Consider the following 22,608-nt stretch of genomic DNA (forward strand, 5'->3'; position numbering starts at 1 on the left):
ATTTCATTTGTTTTAAAATATCTTACAATAATTGTTAAGATAGAAAAAAGAAAGATCTATAGAAGTAGAGACATTTCTTTCTAAAGAGGAAATGTCTGCAAAGAAATTACTAATTTGTTGCGGTGTATTTTGCAGTTTTTCGTACCGATTTCCGGGAGCGTAAGAACGGAACTAGATGTGGGTTGGGATGAGGAAAAACGATCGTGAACAGCTCAAGTGACGTACAATACGTGACGAAGGGGATTTTTGCATGTATGATTGAAAGGTCGTAGCACAACAGACCAGCTGATCGATATGACTACGCTACTGGCGTAATCTTAATGTAGTCACTGGTATATAAATGCCTCAAACGGGTAATAAATCTGCATATGATTGTTATGTTACTGTTTTACTGTAATATGTATCATGCCTATAAAGGGATCATCAAGACATGGAAAACTTCAAACAATTACTTACTTTTGACATTGACACGCGGACTAATTTGTCATCTAGGACATGTGAATAGGCCCAGTAAACAATGATTGGGGCGACTTGGCTCTGTGTGGTAAACAAGCGTACCCCGTACGAAGCCGGCGACGGAAGAAAATTTCTGTACGGGTCCGGAATTGTTTTCATTTTTATTTTTATTATTTATACCTAAATTAGAGTAAGTTAATCAAAATGGAGACAACAATGAACTAGATCGGCTTTCCAGGTCTTCACGGACGCTTATGGATCAGGGTGGTTCGTTCAGGCGTCGCTTGTGCCGCTGTTTTTGGGAGAAGGTAAGACGATTCAGTTTTGGCAAATTATTTCTGCCGAGCCGGTAGCGTAGGCTGTCGACGCAACCCAGCGTTGCTGGCCGTTGTGTATTGGGCGGTTTCTGCAGTAACGCCTAACGAACTTCTCCGGCTCGTAACAAAACAAAGTAGGCTAACCTAGGCCTATTTGAATCCTATCTAGTAGACCCTCGAGTGTGTTGTCATTTTTGATAGTGATTGTGATGGGTCAATAATGTTTACGGAATCTCATAGTAGGAATGAATGAGAAGGTAAGTTTAAGAATATTGTTATCTATTCAGTGATTTGTCTTATTTTTGCCTTTTTTTAACACTAAACAGTGTCGGTATCCACCCAGTGATAAAGCCGGTGATTGTTTTTGACAATTTTGTTGTGGGACCACTGTACTCGTACAGTAGTAACGGTTAGACAGAAGACGTTTATATCAGATGTGAGATGGTCTTTTCTCTTCTCATCTTAACTAGACCAGTAAGTAGAGAAAGTCTACTTCACATTCTAGAACTTTCTTGACATTGTATTTCACTACCATACGTATACTGACTAGCTCTAAAAACGTTAGATCTAGAATCTAGTTCTTCTAGCAATGCAGCGCAATGTACAAATAGATTATTTTAAAAAAGAAAGAAAGCAATATTGTACAGTGTAAGTAGCAGCTTTGAAGGTCAACGCAGGACAGGTCAGGCTTGGTTGGCATCCCTTGACCCTAGTGCCATGATAATCAACCTACATGTATTGATTGTGGGCATCTTCGCTTCGCCAAGACAAGACAAGATAAGATGACGGAGCATATGAAGCGATGTCAATAGCTTTTGCACTTATAAGGCCCGTGCACACACAACGAAAATCGAAATTACAATCGTGATCCAAATTTCGATTTTTTTTTTCGACCATTCATACGCAAGGAAAAATCGCACTTCGCAGCAAGGAAAGAACGATCAGAGGCCAAATTGCAACTGCGCAAAACTTGCATGACCGAAGACTGACCCCGCGGTCCCAATAATGCTGACGTTCACGCGCTACGAACGATGGGATTAAAAATACAGATTTCCGAATGTCGATCGCGCTCACACACACAACGCTAGGCAAAATAATTGCGATTATTCTGAAAAATCGCACTAATAGTGCGAGTTGGATCGCAACTAGGGTCGCGAAAATTAGTGAAATTTTTCTGTCCACACAGGAAAAAATTTCGAAATTTTGATCGCGATAAGAAAATCGATTTTTAAATCTCACTTTTTCCCCTGTGTGTGAACGGGCCTATTGTTGCTTGTTTAGGTAGACTATTCAGTTACAAAGTTTGGCCTTCCCTTAAGCTAAAACTCGTACCAGCAGTGCAGTAAATTTTTGCTCTCTGTCTGATGTGGATAAATTGTTGGCAATTTTTAAGCAGGCGAATCTGAATAGTGCCTTCTGGAAAAGACAATAATATAGAAACTTTGACCTAGAATCTAACCAAAATATGCTTGAATATTGATCAATTAATTTTTTTCCCATGTCAGGTACTAGTATTTAGTAAGTGAATCTCATGTGAATTAAGCAATTGATAATGTTATCGACATTCAGGCCAAAATGCCAACTGGAGATATTTAAGGTGGTAAATCTATAGCAACTAATACGAAATTCTGGACATGGTGTAACCATAAAGAAACCAGTAGAAAGGCAAGGAGAATGTAAACATTTTGGTAAAAGCAAAATAAGATGAATATCAAAGCAGTTGTGATTAAACTTAATTGAGTACTTAGTATAGCATCATCCTTAGCATTCTTTTGGAATCTCAGAAAATTGCCTTGTATGTTCAGTCATGTTTGTGCATCTATCACAGGTCACACGACACTTGTTCATATTACACATGAGATGCAAAAAAAGTTATACTCTCAAATCATGGAACACTAAATCATATTCTCTGATTCAGTAAATCAGTTATGAGATTATACTGGTATTGAATTGTGTGATTTATTTTATAAAAATGTATCGATTCATTGGCAGGTCCCCTTGGTAGCTAAGAGTGAGACGGTAGACTGGTGTCACAATGTTGGACAGCTCTGTTAAAAGAGTCCAGTTGAAGGAGCTTCGCACTCGTTTGTGCAGCGCCATCAACAAGGAACACCAGTCATGGAAACCTCTGCTCATAAAGCCCCCAAACAACAGTGTAAGTGTTTTACCTCCAACTTTTTTCTTTTAGTTATGAAGTCAATCTGTAAATATTATATGTCCTTTGTTTAATCTGTACTCAGTTTTCATTCTTTAGATATTAAAAAACAAACAAACAAGAAAACTTGATATTGTCAATAAGACCAGGAGTTGAATATAGTACTTACACGTAATGAATTTCCAGGAAAGCACTAGTTGTTTGGACCCCTCTTTGTAAATTACTTATCCATTCTCATGCATGAATTGTGAGTTCATTTAAGACATATTTTCAAAGTAGATTTTGGCATGTTTTTCATTGATTGATGAGTTTGTTGAACCAACAACTATTAGGCCTATACCCAAAAGACAACCCAAGTGCTAAATCATATGGGGTATGATGAATAGTATATGTTATCGCATTAGAAATTATGCTCCAAAAATAAGATATGAACATTCACACCCAGCATTAAATACGATATTCAGAGTTGATAAAAAAGAACCCAAATGTGTAAAGGAAAAGTCGAAATCTCAAGGTTGGGAAGATTTTTGCTGTAGGCTTTGTAATAGCAGTTTTGTAAATCGCTGAAGGTATGATTGATTAAGGGTGTAAGTCTGAAAATTGGAAGTAGAAACGAAAACAGCAATCATTCAACTTCATTAAATACACAATGATTTAGGATCATCCTACTCTGCAAATGTAAGCATGATGAGAAAATAACTGATTTAATGTTCAGTATCATGGATTCATGGGATAATCATAAAATACAAACAAGCACCAAAAAAAAAAAAATGGCCACTTTGGAAATGCTCTTTAACACACACACACCATCTAAGATGCCCATAAAAGTCCACTGTACATGCACACTGACTAGCATGGGGCCACAGGTAAGGGTGTTTGCAGCTGATTCGTCTGTGCATACGTACATTCTGCTCGTTGTTACCTTTCAATGGGCAGAATGAGTTGTAAACATAACATGTCCAGTGCATAAAGGTTTTTGGGTAATGTTGGACTGGACTCTTGTAGCACAGGGGTAATTCAAACAATTTCAATGTTATAAGTTTGGTATTCACAGTATAAAAAAAGGAAATTAAAAGTTCTGTTTTCTCATTCTTTCCTTTCTTTTCCAACACTTTAAGAGAGATTTGGTTACCATTCAAATCTTATTTTTAAGTAAATATGATATGCATATGAGGAGAGAGGAAATGATCTCAGTTACTTTATACTCGTATTAAAAATGGAGCTTGGTAGAAGATTATGTCTGTACCAGGTAATCAGTGTAGAACTCTAATTAATATTAATGTCTTATTTATCTTTGTTGAATTTTGTCAAGAGTAATGTATCAATTTGTTCTCTAGTGATCTTCTATCTTAGGGAATAATTTTCCTGGTATCGCATCGCAATTTGCTATGCATTTTTACACCACTGCTACACAAACTAACTTTTGTGTAGCAGTTTTCTTACATTGAAGTGTACAGGATATCATTGAAGATATTTTTCATCAGCTGAAATTGCTAATCAAATTTGAGTTTGAAAATTATTCCCTGTATCTGCTGATTCTGTATTACATTTGACTTCAATGCCCTCCCCCTCCAAGAAAATAATACAAACATGAAAGCAAAACAAAGAAAAAAACTTGAACAAATTATTTCTTTTCTAACGAGGTCAAGTTCTTTAGCAAAGGGTCAATATGTACTGGTGCATTTGTCTGTCATGAATAGTATGTAGTAGCAGCTTCAACTTCAAAGTGCTTGTATACAAAAGGTGAAAATTAGGATATCTATGTGACGAGTATCTTTATGTTCCTATGTGTGCAGGAGGCAGAGATCGGGCCCAGTCAGCGAGATGAGATGGTGCAGTGGTTGTTGGAACTGAATGTCAAGTTCCGTTTCTGTCCAGAAACATTCATGCTAAGTGTCACGTTGCTGGATCACTTCCTCACGGCAGTGAAGGTAGGCTTGGTACAATTTTTCCAACTTATAAAACCTCGTGCCACACCTTCAACAATTGTTTTGTGTTTGTCTAACAGTCTACCTAGCTGTTCACTTTAACAGTAGCTTCTTCTACAAAAGAGTACAACTTGTTTCGCTTTGCACTCTGCTTTCTGTGTTTCATTTATCACTTGGGATCCCTAAACTCAAATGCCATGATAAAAGAGAAAATGTCATTGTGGGAAATAAAGAAGGTATTCACAGATGCTGGTAGGACATCCTTTCAAAATGTAGTTCCATCATGGATTAAAGGCAGTCATCAGATTGTTAAAGGTACGACCTTCTACACTATGACTGAGAGAAGCAGGCTGTTAGTGCACACAAATCATACGCAGTAGTTGGCAGTAATCAAAATTTAGTGCAGTTCATCTTAACACCATGTATGTTTCTCTGTTTTAAATACATGTATATGAAAGCTCCATAGGATCAAGGGGGGGGGGGGGGGACTTGAAAGGGAGGACTTTTGAAGGAGATTTTACTGTATTCTATTTTCAATCTCTCTTCCTCTAACCTGTCCTTGTATGTCATGATAGCAGTGTCAGTTTGTGAAAGGTGATTTAATCAGAGCTGTTGCTAGTGACCTGGGGAGAAAGGAAAATAGGAAGGAGGGAAATTGATTCGTAGCCAGACCTGGTTCTGGATATTGGGAATGAGTGTTGGTGACTGTATCGAGGCCAGCGATGTTCGGAGGGGTGCTTCCCAAATTAGACCCAGATGGATGACTCAGAGCTTTGCTTTTATGTTTATACCTACACCGTGACAGTCTGACAGACAAGACAGCTTGTATAGTTTGGCTTGATGAAATATGTGACAAAATTTGTTTCTATTCTTGAATGTTATTAATAGTTGTGTGTTTGTAATTGTCTTTCTCCAAAATTGTGCAGCAAGTTCAGTATTGTGCAGTCCTAGTTTTTAATTAAAGAGAAGGGGTTTTCAAAAGAACCACTGTACAAGACTACTCACACTAAAAGGTGGTACATGTAACATGCATGTAACATTGCAAATTCTATGACTTTGCCCATTTAACAAGGGCTCAGACTGAAGGTTTATCATACACTTTTCATGAGACATGTTGAGGGGGGGGGGACTTTTAATCACATGAGACACTTATCAAATAATCTATAATCTGCATAGAAATCTTCCTGTAATCAAACTATTAAAGTAGAGTATGCAAAGCATGCATATTTAGTTGAAACAGATTAATGGATTAAAGCTTACTATGAGTGGTACTTCAAATTTGGTGAAGCATTGTTTTCCTATCCTGCCTTTTCTTGAAACCTGATTTGCTTTTATTGCTTTATGGTCACATGCAGATTTGTAAGATAATCAGGCTGGCAAAGCTTTTATGACATTATTTTCTAATGAATCATACGCCCATAAATGCCTGAGCAAACATGTCAGGTCATTGATAAATACAGTAAAGGGCAAGTCCAAGATAATGCGCGCGTTACGTATGGGACATTCAGAGACTTTTATGACCTGAAAAATAGTGTTAATGGCCTTTGATCATATTGAACTTCATCATGGTGATTGATATCTAGGAGAAGTATAAACATGTAAAAAATTGAGAAAAATGACCTTGACAATTTTATGCTAGAAGAGAAAATATGTGCCGTTACGTATGGGACCAGAAAACTTTTGTTTTTTTGAACATTTTTTTCAACCTCAAAACTCTCTGAAAGTATTTCATTCTACAACTTGTAACTCACTGTGATGAAAGTCACAACACTCAAGATTATCACAGGTAAGCTTCATGTCATTAGGCAAAAAGATCTAATTACAGGTTCTAATTAAAGACAGACATGACGTGTTACGTATGGGACAGTTACGTATGGGACAGTTTGTCCCCCATTCATTTAGTGTGTGAAGAACCATGTTTATGGGTATTTTGCATAATTATTGTAGTAAAATCAGTTGAAACTACTCAAATACTGATCCAGATTGTCAAGGAAACATTATTCCCCGAATATTCACCATCATAATCATAGTCAATCGTATTTTTATATTTTTATGACCAACCCGAGTATGCATGCCCTTTGTCCCCCATTCGTTTAGTGTGTGGAGAACCAAGTTTATATGGGTATTTTGCAAATTAATTTGGCAAAATACCCATAAACAAATTTTTGCATAATCATTGAGGTAGAATCAGTTGAAATTACTCAAATACTGTTCCAGATTGACAAGGGAACAATATTCCCCATATATTTACCATCATAATCATATTTAATCATATTCTATATTTTTTATGACCAACCTGAGTATGTATGCCCTATTTTTATCAGGATAGTTACTACTGAAAAATTGAATAGTTTAAAGTGTTTACTTCCATTGATGAAGGGCAGTTTGCCATTTAGTTTCAATAAAAAATGACTTGACACAAGAAATATGAATTTCAATAAATAAGCAATACTTGCTGCGTGGAACCCCAGTGATCGAGTAGATGATGTCTGTCTAGCAGTCAGGTCATTGATTCGAGTCACACCTCAGTATGTATACCCATGAATTTTGTCGTGGCTACTATTGAAACTGAATAAGGAAAATTTGTGTATCACTTGCAATAAAAAGGAATCATTTTACTTTATACATTTTTTGTATATATCACAACCATTTCAAATTGGATCTCCGTCATATAAACTTTGAATTCCTCTAGTCTTAGGATTGTGTATGCTCTTTAGTAATTCATACATAATTGGTTTCCAATCATCTCATTAAATGTTGAAAACTGAATCCCCATTTCTACAAAAACTATACCATCCCTTTAATGCTGATTTTTCATTGTGTATTTTGCCATTTTCCCCTACCCCTTTCTGAAAATTGTTCAGTCAAGTACATGCATTGTTTCAAGTGTCTAAAACTCCAAAAGTAGCTACAATGTTGGGATGCTTTCTTCAGGATGATTGACCATTTGTGTACTGAGAGACCTTCCCAGCTAGCTACATGCATTCACATGCAATATGTATGAGGATGTCCCATACGTAACGCATTTGTCCCATACGTAACATTATTTCAATGCCTAATAAAAAATATCTCTTTTACTTTTTTTTTCTTTTTCTATGGTATTTAATTTCTCTAAACCATAAATTAGAACTTTCCAAAAGGGCATTAAAATATCCTCAGCAATTTCAGAAAAAACCTAAAAAAATGACCTCAATTTGTTACGTATGGGACATCTCATGATAGGACACGAGCTAATTTGCATAATCATTTGCATAATCCCTAAATTTTTATACCAAGTTAAACTATTTGATGAACTTCTTATGTCCACATATTAATAAAATATCATTTGCTTTCCTTTGAATTAATATGAATTTTTATAAATGTCCCATACGTAACGCTGTGTTTCACATTTATGCAAATGAAGCCCTTGAAATTTGCATAAAATTACATAATATCATTTTTTCCTCCATGGAAATCAAAACTTCAACTCATAAGCTTCAAAATGATACCAAACATGTCAATATTGAGCAAAGATGAAATTTTGCATTCTGAGGGGACCTTATCTTGGACTTGCCCTAAACAGTTCATATGACATGACATATAGGACTTAAAGTGTCACCCAGTCTGTTCTCTCCCCGTTAAGTGCTGTGTATCTAATTTCTGAAAAAATCAATACTCTGACGTTCTCATTAAGGTCATCATAATAATTGTCCTTTGTTTTAATCTGATGACACAAGTAGCAGAGTTAAACGTCATATGTTAACCTGTGTAGACTTTGTACAGAGATTCCAACCCCAAGCACCTTCTGATCTGGAGATTCTCCCGCCTGAAACCCCTAGCAAACGGGAGACTCCAAGTTGATGTGTGCGAAGCGCACATCACGAGCGCAAAGTTCTTTGCTGCCGGGGTCCAAGCTCTAGGGTTCTAGATGCTCTCTCGTGCTATCTAAAGCTTATTTTTAAGCATACAGTGGCAATAAGTAAAGAAATGCTTTCCAACAGGAGACACAGAGCCAGGGTGGGAGAAATTAAATCTCAAGCGGGAAAACGGGAGATTTTGCAAAAACGGGCTTTCGGAGTGGTCTCCCGTCGAAAGCAGGAGAGTTGGAGTCTCTGTTTGTATGTTTGTCCTTGGCAGCAATTGTGTGCAATGCAAAGGAAATTGAGACTGATATAGAATTGTCTGTGATGGCTGTCGTTGATGTTGATAAAGAGATAGGTAGATCGGTTGAATATTGCTATTCTGCTTTTACAATAATTTCACACTTGAGTAGAGTTGTATGAAATGGCAATGCACTCCCCTTGGCTTACACCCAAGCATTCAAGAAAATTGTGAAGAAGTCATTCAGATAGACTCCAGTAGAATGCGTGCAGGTATTCATGTCAGAACATGACAACTAGGAAAGCTCTGTGTGGGGTTGGGAATGGGGTTGTATTGATTTGGATCTATGACCTTTGCTCTCTCCAGCCTCACAGAATGTGGGCTTCAGCTTTGGGAAATGTGCACAAACTTGCATACACCTTGTGCAGTCCAGGCTCTTCACCGACTCGTACGTGTTAACATGCACGTAGGTCACAGAGTACTGCTGTCTGTGTATTGAATTGTTCGCTTGCAGCTTAGTTTCATCTGGGGTGTTTTCTTGCCAGACCCTGTTTGTTTTTGGTTGGTTTTTCCTGACCACACCGATATATTTCTTGGATTGTTTCCCTTGTAGTCTTAAAGGTTTGTGCATCACAACAGTACTAATTTAGCAAAATAAAACGGAACTGTTACTATGACAATTACATCATATTCTTCAAAATTTCCATCAGATGTGCACATAAGTAAGAAGAAAAAGGCAATGCCCAAACAAACATACAAACAAACAACTCTTCCAAATAAGTTTAGTAACTGTTTTGGTAAAAGTAGACTAGTCAGTGACAGAGTAAAATGTAGAAAGCTGTCGCTGCTCGTATTAAATCCAGTCAATAATTTTTTTCTGTGGGTAAGTCATTTCTCTTCTTTTTATTTGTAATTATTTACTTATAATGGTGAGTTTGTGGTGTATCATGCAGTAACATGCAGTTGGAGACTGCTATCAAAGATTTATGCTGTTGAGTCACAGCAGTGGTCTTGTATTTTCAATACATGTATATGGCCAAAGACAGAGGACAGAAGGTACCTCAATCATAGTAACAAGCACAATGCACTCATTTAGTCTTATGGGAAGTAGCTGTCATTTAATCCATCTGGATAATATAATTTATGGTAATTTGCACGTACATGACCCGTACTTATCAGTTTTCAAGTTGGCAATTAGTAAAGCAGGTGTGGCTGATCGAACTTGCATCTATTGACATTCACATAAGCTGAAGTAATTTCCCCTTTTATCCATTTGCAGCCTCATTGCACATACATTTCATTCTGTGCAAAGTCTATTGTTTGTGTTTCTGACCTCACTCCTCCCCTCTTGCACCATTCTTACAGTACATGTACTGCAATCCAGGCTTGTACTGATGCAACGACAGAGCAATGCTCTGTTCCCCTCTACCTGTGTGTTTATAGCACATACATTGTATTTGTACAAGTAGTATTTGAATTTGATATCTTGAAATTAGAAATACTCAGCATACAAGATATTTTCAGTGTCTTAGAGAAACAGAGAATATTCAAATCACCAGCGTAACTAGTGGTGCCAGTGTATGATTTGCATACGTTGTACTGGACATGCAGGGAGGTGAGAAAACACCTCCCTGGTACATGTACTGTACCTGTAGGCCTACACATGTAATACATGGCGTTTGAATAAAAGTGAAATGTGTTTTTCAACACTCGTGAACAGTATGTGAAATGCTTGTTGATGATTACAGTAGTTAAGTCACTTGGAATGTAGCAAGTAGTCATAAATACAGATTTCATGGAATGTGGAAAATTGCCAGAGTTCATGTCTGTTTTTTCATTTGTCGTTCACATGACACAAACCCTTCTATCACATGCATGATAGCTTGTACAATTGTGCGTTGCTCAATTGCAGAGATCTGCATTCTAGTTCTACTGCTAAAGTATTGACTTTAAAGGCTTTTATAGCACAAACTGAATACGCTGTCTGGGGACCTGAACAAAAGAAGAAAAGAGAAGTCTGTGAGCAGGGGTTTATCCTTTGTTGCGCAGTCCCTTTATAGCTTGGCTGTAGCAACCTATGAAAGGCAAGTATTAAAATGTCATCAATTCTGCTGTAGGTACCTGGTACATGCAAACAATACATTGTATTATTGGATGTGAGTTCACTATACAGATCCTGAACTGTTTGAATACAACAGTATTTTAACACTCTCCTCCTGTCTTTGCAGAAAATTATATCCACGATGACCAGTTATGTACCACAATCCAAGAAACACACTGTCCACAACTTGCAGTTATCCTCATCTATAGGCTAATTTCCAAAGCATTGTACAATTTATATGTGTCTTGCTGAGGGGAAGGAGGAGGCCTGGTGGGCTCTTGAACAGACAGCATGTGCAGTGCAGTATTAAACATGTGGAACAACAAGTCCTATGCTAGACATTTTGAAACATTAAAAATCATCAAAATGTTGCATGAAGTACATGTACATCTTCCATGTTCCTTGATGCAAGTCTATTTCAGGATGATTTAAGACGAAAAAACCACAAAAGAAGAAGAAGAAAAGCCCCAAAAGGAATTGCAAGAAAATCAAGGAATAAATGTGTTTTCATAACATTAAAAGCATGCACAATTACCAGTTTGAGCTGAACATGTTGATACCAGCTGTCATCAACAAAATCTTGGAGAAAGGGAAAGAATTGCTCAAAGCAAACACAATGATTCATGTTGTAAGACAAGACTCATTTTATTGAAAATCTTAATGACGGATATTTTGCTTGCTGTCATATTCATTGGTCATCACGCTGCAAAATGATAAGGTAATACTAAGGCTACATTTTGGCATTTCATAAGATAAAATATACTACATTTCACTTCAATGCCAACAACAACTTAGTTATTTATGCATTCAGAAAATAAATCAGCATGATATTATCTAGACTTGGGGATCTGAGAGATTTAAGAGATCATATACAATTACTCCCTCTGTGCAAAGCTGCAAGTACTCAGACAGCTTATCCAGACACCCCAGAGTCAGCTGAAAAGATAATCCGGTAATGCTCTCGAGGGAAGAGACTGATTTGCGCGTATCCTAATTTAGAGGCCAGTAAACATGAACTATATTTGTGTAGGTTGATGCCAAAATACAATTCATTCAATGAAATATAATTGACAGCAGCAGCTGTATTAAAGTTCCTTGTGATTGTCATTATATGCAGTAGGCCTCTGAATACTGTACCAGATCTTTCATAGTTGGACTGAGGCCGCTTCATGATCGTGATTTTGCATCTCTCCTAGCTCACATCATGTGTGTGTTGTTGTTATCTTTTATTATTATTTTCCTGTGAGGCCAAGTAGCAGGAAAAATTAGATTTTGGTATGAAGTCATGCTACATGCAATTTCCTGTGTAATGATAACATTAAGCTGTCTGTACTGGAGAGAGAGATGGAAAGCCCTTTGCACACTTACAGACAATTATATGAGGCACTGTTTTTTTATTATTATCATCTTTTTATTAAGTTATTAAATTATTATTATTATATCACTATTTTATGACAACACAAGTAAAATGGGGAGCTTTGTTTGGCCTTCGTATGTGTTGTATCATGCATCTGAACTAGCATGATTTGCAGCAAGAATGTTATTGGAAAACATTCTAACAGATGTCTCAGATACACTGCATGTTAATACACTCTATGTATTTGAAGGTGTGATTATACTGCCCAGGGGTACAGTTTGTAGGGTTCATGCTATCAATCTCGATCCTCGGCCAGTGCACTGTACATAGCACTCTGTGTGTGCGCCTGTGTTCAGACTGCTCTCCTTCCTACATGTATCAGAATATGCAGGAGGGGGGTGGGGGGAGGGGCTCAGAAAGGCATAACCTTCAGATGCTATCAGACTTGATGTTGACATGGCAAGGTCAGGAGTAGAAGAGATCAACAACATGGTCTGCCCTCTGAGGTCAGATAAGAGGACCAACCTGACAGCACTTAGTACATGAGCCCTGTAAACTAGAACCAGGTAGTCTGGCTCCTCAGACTTCATTGTCTCACAAGGAGAGGAACTCCACTGAGAGCTGATCAGAAAATTTTAGAGTGCAATGGCAGCATCTAGTAATGCATTGTATACCTTTGCTCAGACATGTTTGGTATGCTGCATGTACAGCTCAAGAGAATAAGCATATAGATCAGTAGATCAGTAATTGCTGGACAAAGTTTATGTTATCTGGCAAGTCCTTATCTGCCTGATATTATCAGTGCTAAGGCTCTTTGTGAAGACAGCACCTTCTCTCCCATCTTGACGTCAGCTATTTGTCAAGTGTCAGATACCAGGTCAATGTATAAATAGTATGCAACAGAAAATGAATCACCTCACGTGACTGAAGTGTTGGCTCACAGATCACAGGGGAGCTCGACCAGAGTACAATGTACACTTAATTTCTTGACTTGTCTTCCTTGTAGATGTCTAGAAAAGACAACTGCTACTTGTATGTCTCCTTCAATAGTATCTTTGAGGGGATTTGGAATGGAGAGCAGAAAGTGGTTAATTCAAATGGACCTGAAATGTAACGATTAAAATCTGTTTAGTCAGATGACACAACTGTAAAGCTAGTCTTGCGGTATGTCTCACAATATTTATTCAGTGTAAAAGGTAGTTATAGCATGTTAAAGGAGAATGATAAGGAGATGTTGAACAGGGTGCAATTGGAGATTTGCAAGTACATACATGTACAATACATGTACGGGCGGATATGGCAGTTTGCGTGCATGGTATCATGCTTACGCAGGCTGTGTGTCACTTCCTTCTGTTATTACTTTTTGTTTGTCCTGCCTGGCCAAACATTTGATGTCAAAAAAAAGAAAGGAAAGGACTAGACTCTTGATGTGATATGTCATGTGAGTGCTGAACTTTTAGAGAGAAATGTAGAGGATCAATACATACATGTGCCTTGTGATTAGAAAGTTTTCAACATCAGTTTCCATATTTTGGCAACTGTTACAGAGGATGTTTTCTTAATATCACAAAATAGGTTGCAGCAGAAATAAAGAAAACAAAAGCCAGAGTTAATGTATGTTGGAACATGTTGACAAATGTTTTTTTTATGTATTTCTGCATTCTCTTTGTAGGCAAGACCCAAGTACCTGCGATGCATTGCCATCACATGTTTCTTCTTGGCAGCAAAGATGAAAGAGGAAGATGAGGTAAATTGACATTGATTTATTCATGTGAATCAATTAGAAATATTTGCTGTGGTGTCCTGTAGCAACCTTAGCCTGTCACAACCATCAAATAGTTACCTGTAATAGTGTGACTGACATAACATAGCGTGTTTCTGCTGTTATTTTTTGAGCAAACGTTATAATTTTTTATTCAGTCTTTGTAATGGATGGAATGATTTTCCTCTGTTATATTGAAGAAGAAAGTATGTAACATCCTTATTAAATATTTGATGAGAATCATAGAAAAAATATAGAAATATAAACTGATTTTTCCTTTTTTTTTTTTTAAATGGCCACAGAATGGCCAAACCTAATATGTTTGTTGTTGTGTGAATTTTGGCTAGAATATTTTTCATATGACAATAAAACTACTGCACTGTTGATTTACAATGTACCTTTAAGGTTACTGTTTGCATTATGTCAGAGGCCGAGACATAACATTTCTAAGGTTTTTTTTTTCCAAGCTTTTGATAATTCAGATGCACACACAGCAAATGTGTGTATCAACACTACATTGTATTAACAAGAGACCCTCAGTGCTGTTTATACAAAAGCATTGCATTAAAAGCTGTGACTGAAAACAGTGTACAAACTGTGCAGACTGACTTGACTCTTTTCAGGCTGATGTGTAAGTTGTGGATCTGATAAACACTGTCACAAGGAGGTCACACCTGGCTCAAAGCCAGTGTTATGACGTACCATGGTATTAATGGTCATCTGCTCTGTATATGTACAGTTACATATTTGCATACTGTACATGTACACACAATTTTGCTGGGAATAGGTTTCAGGGGAAGTACTGGTAGACTGTAGGGCAGAAAAATCCTGTTAAACAAGGAAATGTCGACATTCCAGGAAAACTGAGAGTGACGTGCAATTTCTAGAATTCTTCCCATATTTGTGTATGCTTTACCATCCGCATTTCATCAAATTGCATTCAAATTTGCTTTTTAGCAATAAAGGATCAAAAACCCAGCCAAATATTGTGATTGTTGACTGTACCTTCATTATTCTGACTTATAGACCCAAGATAATGCATCTTGGTAAAAAAATGTTGTACAACATTCATACATATTTTGATTAGTCTGAAGGGTACCAGTGCATTGTGCATGATGAAAATCCCCCTCATTGCAAATACCAGTTCCTGTACTTTCTCCATTCTCTTATTTATAAATTGATACATGTACGCGTACATTCTTCCAGTTTTATGAAACGGTTACAAAGCAAACGAACATGTTAAAAGTCATTGTGAATTAATGCCAGTAATGTCATTGTTAATGCTATGTTCACTTTGAACTGTTTATGTGTATATTTGTGTAAATGTGTGCGAGTTTGCGAGTGTTGCCTTTCATACACATATAGATATGTAATTTTTTCTTTTCTGTTTTACTACCAGTGTACCCCAGTGTCAGATTTATTGTAATGATTATCTCTCCATCTCCACAGATGGTGCCAGCTACTCAGGACTTTGTACGTGACAGTCAGTGTGGATGTACTGTGAGTGAAGTGCTACGCATGGAACGCGTAGTGCTTGACAAACTCAAGTGGGAGCTTAACTTTGTCAACTGCTTGGATTTTCTACAGATAGTAAGTATTTGATTTTTATATCATTTTGTTCAAGAAGCCACAGGTGTTGGCCATTGTAGAGCCTCAAATGTTTTATTTATTGGGCAGCATAAGCAGATGACTTACTGCATACTGTCATATGACGGTTGATACATGTCAATAATTTTGCACTTGCCTGCCAAGGGTTAAAGAATTTGTGCTAGCCAAAAGTACCATGAAATGTGTGAATGGAATCACTGCGTGTAATGTGCAGAAGTTCAAAGTAAAGAACAAAAAGCAGCCGCATGAGGATATAGCAGAGTAACACTGTCCCTTTAATGATAACTATCAGTAGGAGGAAATATTTACAGAAAACAGTAAGAAACACCAATAGAAACTGATCAAATTTTTCATGAAGATTTTAGGCGGCTAACACACTTTCATGTCCATCTTTGTCCCCGCCCACAGTTCCATGCCATGTTGCTCAGCCAGCGCCCCACCCTACTGGAAGACCTGCACCACATGACCCCATCCCGCCACCTCTCCATGCTGACTGGCCGGTTGAGCCAGTGCATGACCAACCACCAGCTGGCAGCCCACCGGGGCTCCACTCTGGCGCTGGCCATGCTCAGCCTGGAGCTGGAAGTGCTTGCTGCTGACTGGCTTCCCCTTACTATTGTGCTGCAACGCATGGTTCAGGTGAGTTTAATAGTTTACTCAGGTTACATTTGAGTTTGGGGGGGGGGGGGTGCCAAGTCTACTGAGGATATGTTGGCTAGACAAATCATACCTTTTTGTGCAGCCAATCACTGAGGACAAAGCCTAGTGAAATGTATCACTCTGCTTTGCTGTGTCTGTAAATGGCAACCGGGTAGGGACACTGCTCAAGTCATGGTCCTACTGTATCTATTTCAGCAAAATCAGTCAAATTGGACATTTCCTCAAGCGCTTGATAAGTGTGATGTCTCATGGATTTGCCTTATTGCTGTTGACACACACATTTTACAGATTTGGTGAAATCAATTTCTGTAGTGGCTGCTCTGTTATTGATTGCTTTGACTGAAATATCAAATATTGTGAATTGAAAAACATCTGTATCAGAATTGCGGATTGCCAACTAAAGTACTTTTCAAGACGATTTTATGTTAGGTTTTGGTTACATAAGTTGTTTAATCATGCAAATTTAATTCACTACAAACGTGGACAATAAATGTGGAGTAATGCTATGTTGTAGAGTGTGATTTGCTTTCAAGTAGGCTTATTAAGCTTTCTCCAGTTGTAAGTTCATTTGATAGATTGATTGTATTTAGATATTCAGTCACCAATGCCTTCATGCTATGCTATGAAAGTGTGATGCAATTATGTCAGCTTTTCATGAGTGTGACACTTAAATAGAATGAATGATATACATGTGTGTTTGCTCTTTATAGTTGAAGATGAATCACATGAAGCCATTATTGATTGTACACATGATAAAGGAGGCCTTGAATATTCTTCTATCTTATTTTCAATTCTATGTTACTTTCTTCTGTTCAGGTTGACAGTCAATGGCTCATCCATTGTCGTGAGCTGATTACGTTCACCTTGTTTGGCCATTCTGCCTCCCATCGCATGCCGAGCACTCGCCCAGTTTCTCCCCCCGACTCTGCCTCACATCAAGGGGACACCTCCCAGAAAGCCACCGCAAACACGGCCAAGCGCAAGAAGTGCGAGCTCGGCGAGAACGTGTACGGCGCGGTGAAGCGGCTCGTCGACAAGGAGACCTGTGATGTGGCCCTGCCATCGTGCCCCGTTCCCAACCCTCCTCCTGCTCCGGGGAAGAATGCGGTCTCTCCCCCAGGTTCGTGCGGGAAGGAGGTTCGTACCGATGGGGATGACAGTGTGCCGGTCCACCCTCCTCTGACTTCCATTCCAGTCACTTAGACCTGCAGCCACAAGAAAAAGCCTCGCTTGAAGTTTTTCTGTGAGCCTCTCAGCCCTGTAGTGTTGTTAACAGTGTTTGTCACGACAACAATTATGTACATGTTTTGTAAAGAGTAATTGTGATGGAGTTTTCCTGATTCATTGGCAAATTGTAGATAATGCTGTTACTCGAAGTAAAAAAAGAAAAAAAAAGATCATCCTAATATATTGAGAAATTCATATTCTGTTCTTTTGATGTGATTTAGCCTACTTTTTGTGTAGACAAAATGCCATGTTTCATCAGTGCCTAGAAACTTGTGTAGAATCCACCTCTTTGACTGCACCAAATTGATTTGTATAGTACAGCAATATTGTAGTGTTTGTATATATATATCAAAATAAGATATATTCCAATGTGCTAGACAGTACAGTCGAATGGGGTTATTCCCATAACCTTGATCATAGCGTGTTGATGCCAAAACGTGCTGCATAGAAACAGAATTGTAGCTGCTCATAAAATGTGCTGTGAACTTGTTCCCGACATCTTTGTGTGAATCACCATGTGAAGCAAGTGATCACTATGGAAGGAGAGAAAAATAAGACTGTAGGTCATAGCCAGACTGCTCATTTTGGGGTTTTGTCTAGTATTAAAAGAGATGATTACCAGACAGATATTTGAAATTTGTGTGTGGCAATTACACCAAATATAAAAAATACAACAAACAAACACAGGTAATCTTCACCACTTGGATATTTGAGCAATTTTTTCTGCTGCCAAACAGGCAGCCTTTGTCCACAGCAACACATGGATATGTTGTACAGTTTACTGTTAATGACACCAACAGTATTTCTTGTCATGAAAGTGGCTTATTTGATACTGGGGAGCTACCCTCAGAAATTTTGTACTGAAATCAATTACCTCTTGAAAAGTTGGACATCTCACTGTGATTATGTTTCATCGAAGCCATTTTGTGGATACAGGAGTAGCAGTCACCAGTGGAAGCGAGAAGGAGATTTCATTTTCTTTGTTGTTTTTCCTTGCAAGAGTGAGATTAGTTTTAGTGGTCAAAGTATTTGTTAGTTGGGTAGTCTCCCAGTGAAAAACAAAGATGGACGATTAAAAAGATGGTTTGTTTGTGTGCACCTTGTCTTTATATCTTTAAATTTTGTTACTGTTTCATCTTCACTTTCTCAGCACCAGAGAGTAAGCTTTGCTGAGGTGAAGTTTACAAAGATAAGTTGGCCACAGCACAGGGTTTGAAGAGTCTTCACGGCAGATATCGCTTTATTGCATTCCTTTCTCATCAGAACGTGACTGCGTGAGCCTATGCCGAGATAGTACAATGCTGCGCATATTGTTTCTGGGAAGCAAAGAGGATATAGGAATAGCTATCAGTTCTTGGTCAGTATATGTGCTGTTTTGATCTACACACTCATTTGTGATTGCTTCATGTGTCGTGGTGCTGCTCAGATTTGTATATGATTTAGATTTCAATTCCCTAACATGTAGTGGAGCATTTTTATAACCTAAATGTACAAAATTTCTTGTTTTATAGGCCTCTATATGATGTAAAAATGTAAAAAAGACCAAAAAAATCTAATTATTGTTATTTATTCTGTTTATGGCTGTTGAATGTACTATGTATCATTTTTTTTTTTCTTTGTTGTAAAAATCTGAAGTGGAAACATGGAATTTGTATTACCCTACCTAGTTTTTCTAGGTAAAATTCCAAAGGAGAATGCACCGTAGAAAGCTGTTTTGAAATCACAGCGAGAAGATCAGTGAGTTTAAAAACAGGCTCTGACAGTTTGAATATCATTGTATGGAATATAACAGGGACTTTGAAATGGTAATCTTGTTTGCGAGACGGTGACATCATCCAGTAGAAACTCGTTCACTTTGCATGCTGAAAGGCAAAAACTGTGATTCTGTATAGTATGAACTTCCCTCGGCTTCATGGTATCCTTGATGTCATCTGAGCCGAGTCATAAAGATGGAGGATATGCTTAAAACAGATGCAGAATCAATGACATTTCATGAGTGAAACAACTGAGGGAGAACCATGCCAAAGATGTCACAGGACAGTGGAAACAAGACAACTGTGTTAAAAGCCCCATGTGTGGCGATTTAAAAAGCATATAAAATGTTCATCACTTCATTGCCATTTATTCCATTTCACAAGAGTTTTTAACTGATCTCCTCTTGTCACGAAACTGCTTGAAAGCAATTCTTTTTGTCATGTGGGTTCAATCTCCTTGGAAGATGTTGGTGTGTAATATAGTCAGAGAAAAGAGTATATTGATATTCCCTTGCCATTTTGTGACATTTAGCGTATGTATATATAGTTTTGTATTATTGATAGCATAGAGGAGTGGAAGCATTGTATTGATGCAGGGAATGGGTGATATTTGGGTGAATGCTACCATGCCCTGGCTGGTGAATGTCCAGCGAAGGGGAAAGGGAAGGGGACAGAAGTAGAAGAGACTAAGACTTTATAAGTGAAGGGGTTTGTGAATCATATTGAGACTGCAAGTTGCATGGAAATAAAGTAATGTGTGTGTTTTGCAAAAAAAGGCTTTGCTGCACACATGTTCCAAAGTGTCTCTTGTACAATACAGACCACCATCATAAGATACTGAGACCAGAGACCTATTTTGTGGACAATTTAATATCTCAAGTTTGCATACTGTACTGGGGAGTCTAGTCATTGATGCTCTCATTTCTGTGATAGCCAGCTCACTACCAACATCAAAATCACGCTGTGAGATTTCACGAGCTCGTGTCTAGGCAGATCATCCCGGAACGGATGCATAGAAGTACACATGTAGTTTGGTGAAGATTTTTGACTCCACATAACCAGTTTGAATTTATTTGAAGAAGAGCATGTCTAGACTCCTCATACCAGTATCTTACCTCTTTCTTGAATCACAGTATTCTACTCTTTAGTCTATCTCATTTGTGTTCCCATTTGTGTTACAATATGTGTATTTTAATGTCTTAGTATGTTTGTAAACTGCAATAGGAAATCTATATTTTTATATTGTGAGTGGTGAGGGATGGTGTATTGACAAAACCCATCAGCATATTATACATCGCCGGAACCTAGCATCTTTTCTGATGTGTAAGTGGGAAGGTGGATGTGGTTTATTTCATTGATTGGAATTGGAACCCATGCTACCAATGTAGCACCAATTACAAGTGGGATGGTAAACCACCTTGCAAAGGTTTATCCACTCTCCTTAGCCATCAAGATGCCTTTAGATAGGCCAAGTGAACCAAATCTTGAGAATATGTGTCGTGCAGTGAGGAGACTTACAAGCATCGACAATATGTGTACATCAGCTTTATTTTTCCGTTCTCTGAAAATGATCTGTGCTTGTCAATCTAGCATGGACTTTTTCCTTATAATATGAGGGAAAATATAAGTGAATGCACAGATTGTTACGTAAAATTATAAAATGGCTTGGTTTTTTTTTTCAGATGGAAGGAGCAGAGACAAATTCGCAATTGTTCTTTCAGCTGGCATCCTTCATAATTTGTTCACTCCACATTTTTACATAGAGCCCATTTTTACTGAGCTGTCCCCATCGTGTGTTGAGTGAATTTTATGAAACATGATTTTCCTGTGGGTCTAAAATTGCAACTCATATTTATTTTTTCGTTCTGCTTTAATAATTGTCAAATGTAGTCATTCAAGTGGTATTATTGAGGCTTGTTGTATTCAAATGATACTGCTAGTAAGCAGTGAAAAATGAGTATTAATTTGATTGGCTTATTAATTTTGTTATATAAGGAACTGATATGGAGGGAGAAAAAAAGGAAACTTGGTCTTTGGGAGGGAGTTTGTTCAATTTGTGCAGGCTTTGCATATGCAAACTTGAATGTCACTACCTGTTATTGATGTCTTGTCCATGTAGTGTGAAAAATTAAAAGCAGTGACAAACATGGAACTCAACCAAGATATATGGAGAATCATAAAGTCATTGTCCAGAGATAACAGGTTTTCCTGTATTTTGGTTATACTGTCCAGCCAGTCTGCATAATGTGCACAGATTTTCCACACATTCTTGTTTCTTCTGACTTCCATGTGTTCAAGCTAGTTCCTCAAAATCTGTTTCACTGTGAATTTTTGTTTGTTAAGAGGGGAATGGATTTACATTTGATTTGCCTAAACTTTTTGAGTATCTGTGTATTCTCGGTGAGCATCGTTGAAAATACACCGTTTGGTGTCTCGAATGTGCCATGCTTCATTCCATCCTTCTGGGACTAGAACTTATTTATTAATTCTTCCTAGATATCCCAGAGGTTGAAGCAGAAAGGAGGGAGAAGTCTGTCAATATATTATTTGTCCTATCAAAAGGATTCTTATAAATCTGGCGCAATTTGCCGTATGACTGAGGAAAAATGATGTTGAGGATGGAGATTCTGTCCTGCTACATTTTTTGTTGGCTTGTTTTCATTTTGTATCGTCTAATCAGGAAAACTGCTTAGATGTGAAGGGGATGAATAAAGGCTTAAGCATTTTGTGTTGTCTGAAAACTAGTCATTGTTTAGCATTCTTTGCTTTTCTTTTGCCATTTTGCATTCGGTGTGCTGTAAGTGAAGAATAATAGTTAACAAGTGTGGCTGCAAGAATCTACTGGTGAATGAGAGGTCTATTCACTGATCTAGAAGAATATGTAACAGGGCTGCCAACACTGGAAACTAGTTGAGAGTGAGACTCCCATAGGCCAATGCTATAATTTAGGAGTCAAAATGAGTGAGATCAATAGAAATGCATGCAAATGAAATAAAGTTTTAGAGTGAGAAAGGACCAAAATGCGTGAGTCTCTCGCTCAATGCGTGAGAGTTGGCAGCCCTGATGTAATTATAATAGATCAATAAAGAGAAGACAGCCATTAAAAGGAATTAAATAAAATTTCCTCTTCATCCCTTTTCAACTATTGAGGAGGGATGTATATACGTCTAGTAATTGTATGCATATATATTTATACACATATA

The 22,608-nt window shown here is 37.7% G+C and overlaps 1 protein-coding gene across 1 annotated transcript; it reads left to right on the top strand.

Annotated features, from left to right (window-relative positions):
• The first annotated feature begins 564 nt into the window (after positions 1 to 564).
• On the top strand, positions 565 to 22,251 carry LOC139731341 (cyclin-I-like). The gene is made up of 7 exons (XM_071642233.1): positions 565 to 764; positions 2,766 to 2,928; positions 4,725 to 4,859; positions 14,067 to 14,141; positions 15,606 to 15,746; positions 16,173 to 16,403; positions 17,241 to 22,251. The coding sequence occupies exons 2-7, from the start codon at positions 2,809 to 2,811 to the stop codon at positions 17,625 to 17,627; spliced, it is 1,089 nt and encodes a 362-aa protein (XP_071498334.1). The 5' UTR covers positions 565 to 764; positions 2,766 to 2,808; the 3' UTR covers positions 17,628 to 22,251.
• Positions 22,252 to 22,608: the final 357 nt, after the last annotated feature.

This window comes from Diadema antillarum, unplaced genomic scaffold (assembly GCF_040938485.1).
Source record: "Diadema antillarum isolate AM-2024a unplaced genomic scaffold, OU_Dant_1.0 seq00000368_RagTag, whole genome shotgun sequence".
In the NCBI taxonomy this organism is placed as follows: domain Eukaryota; kingdom Metazoa; phylum Echinodermata; class Echinoidea; order Diadematoida; family Diadematidae; genus Diadema; species Diadema antillarum.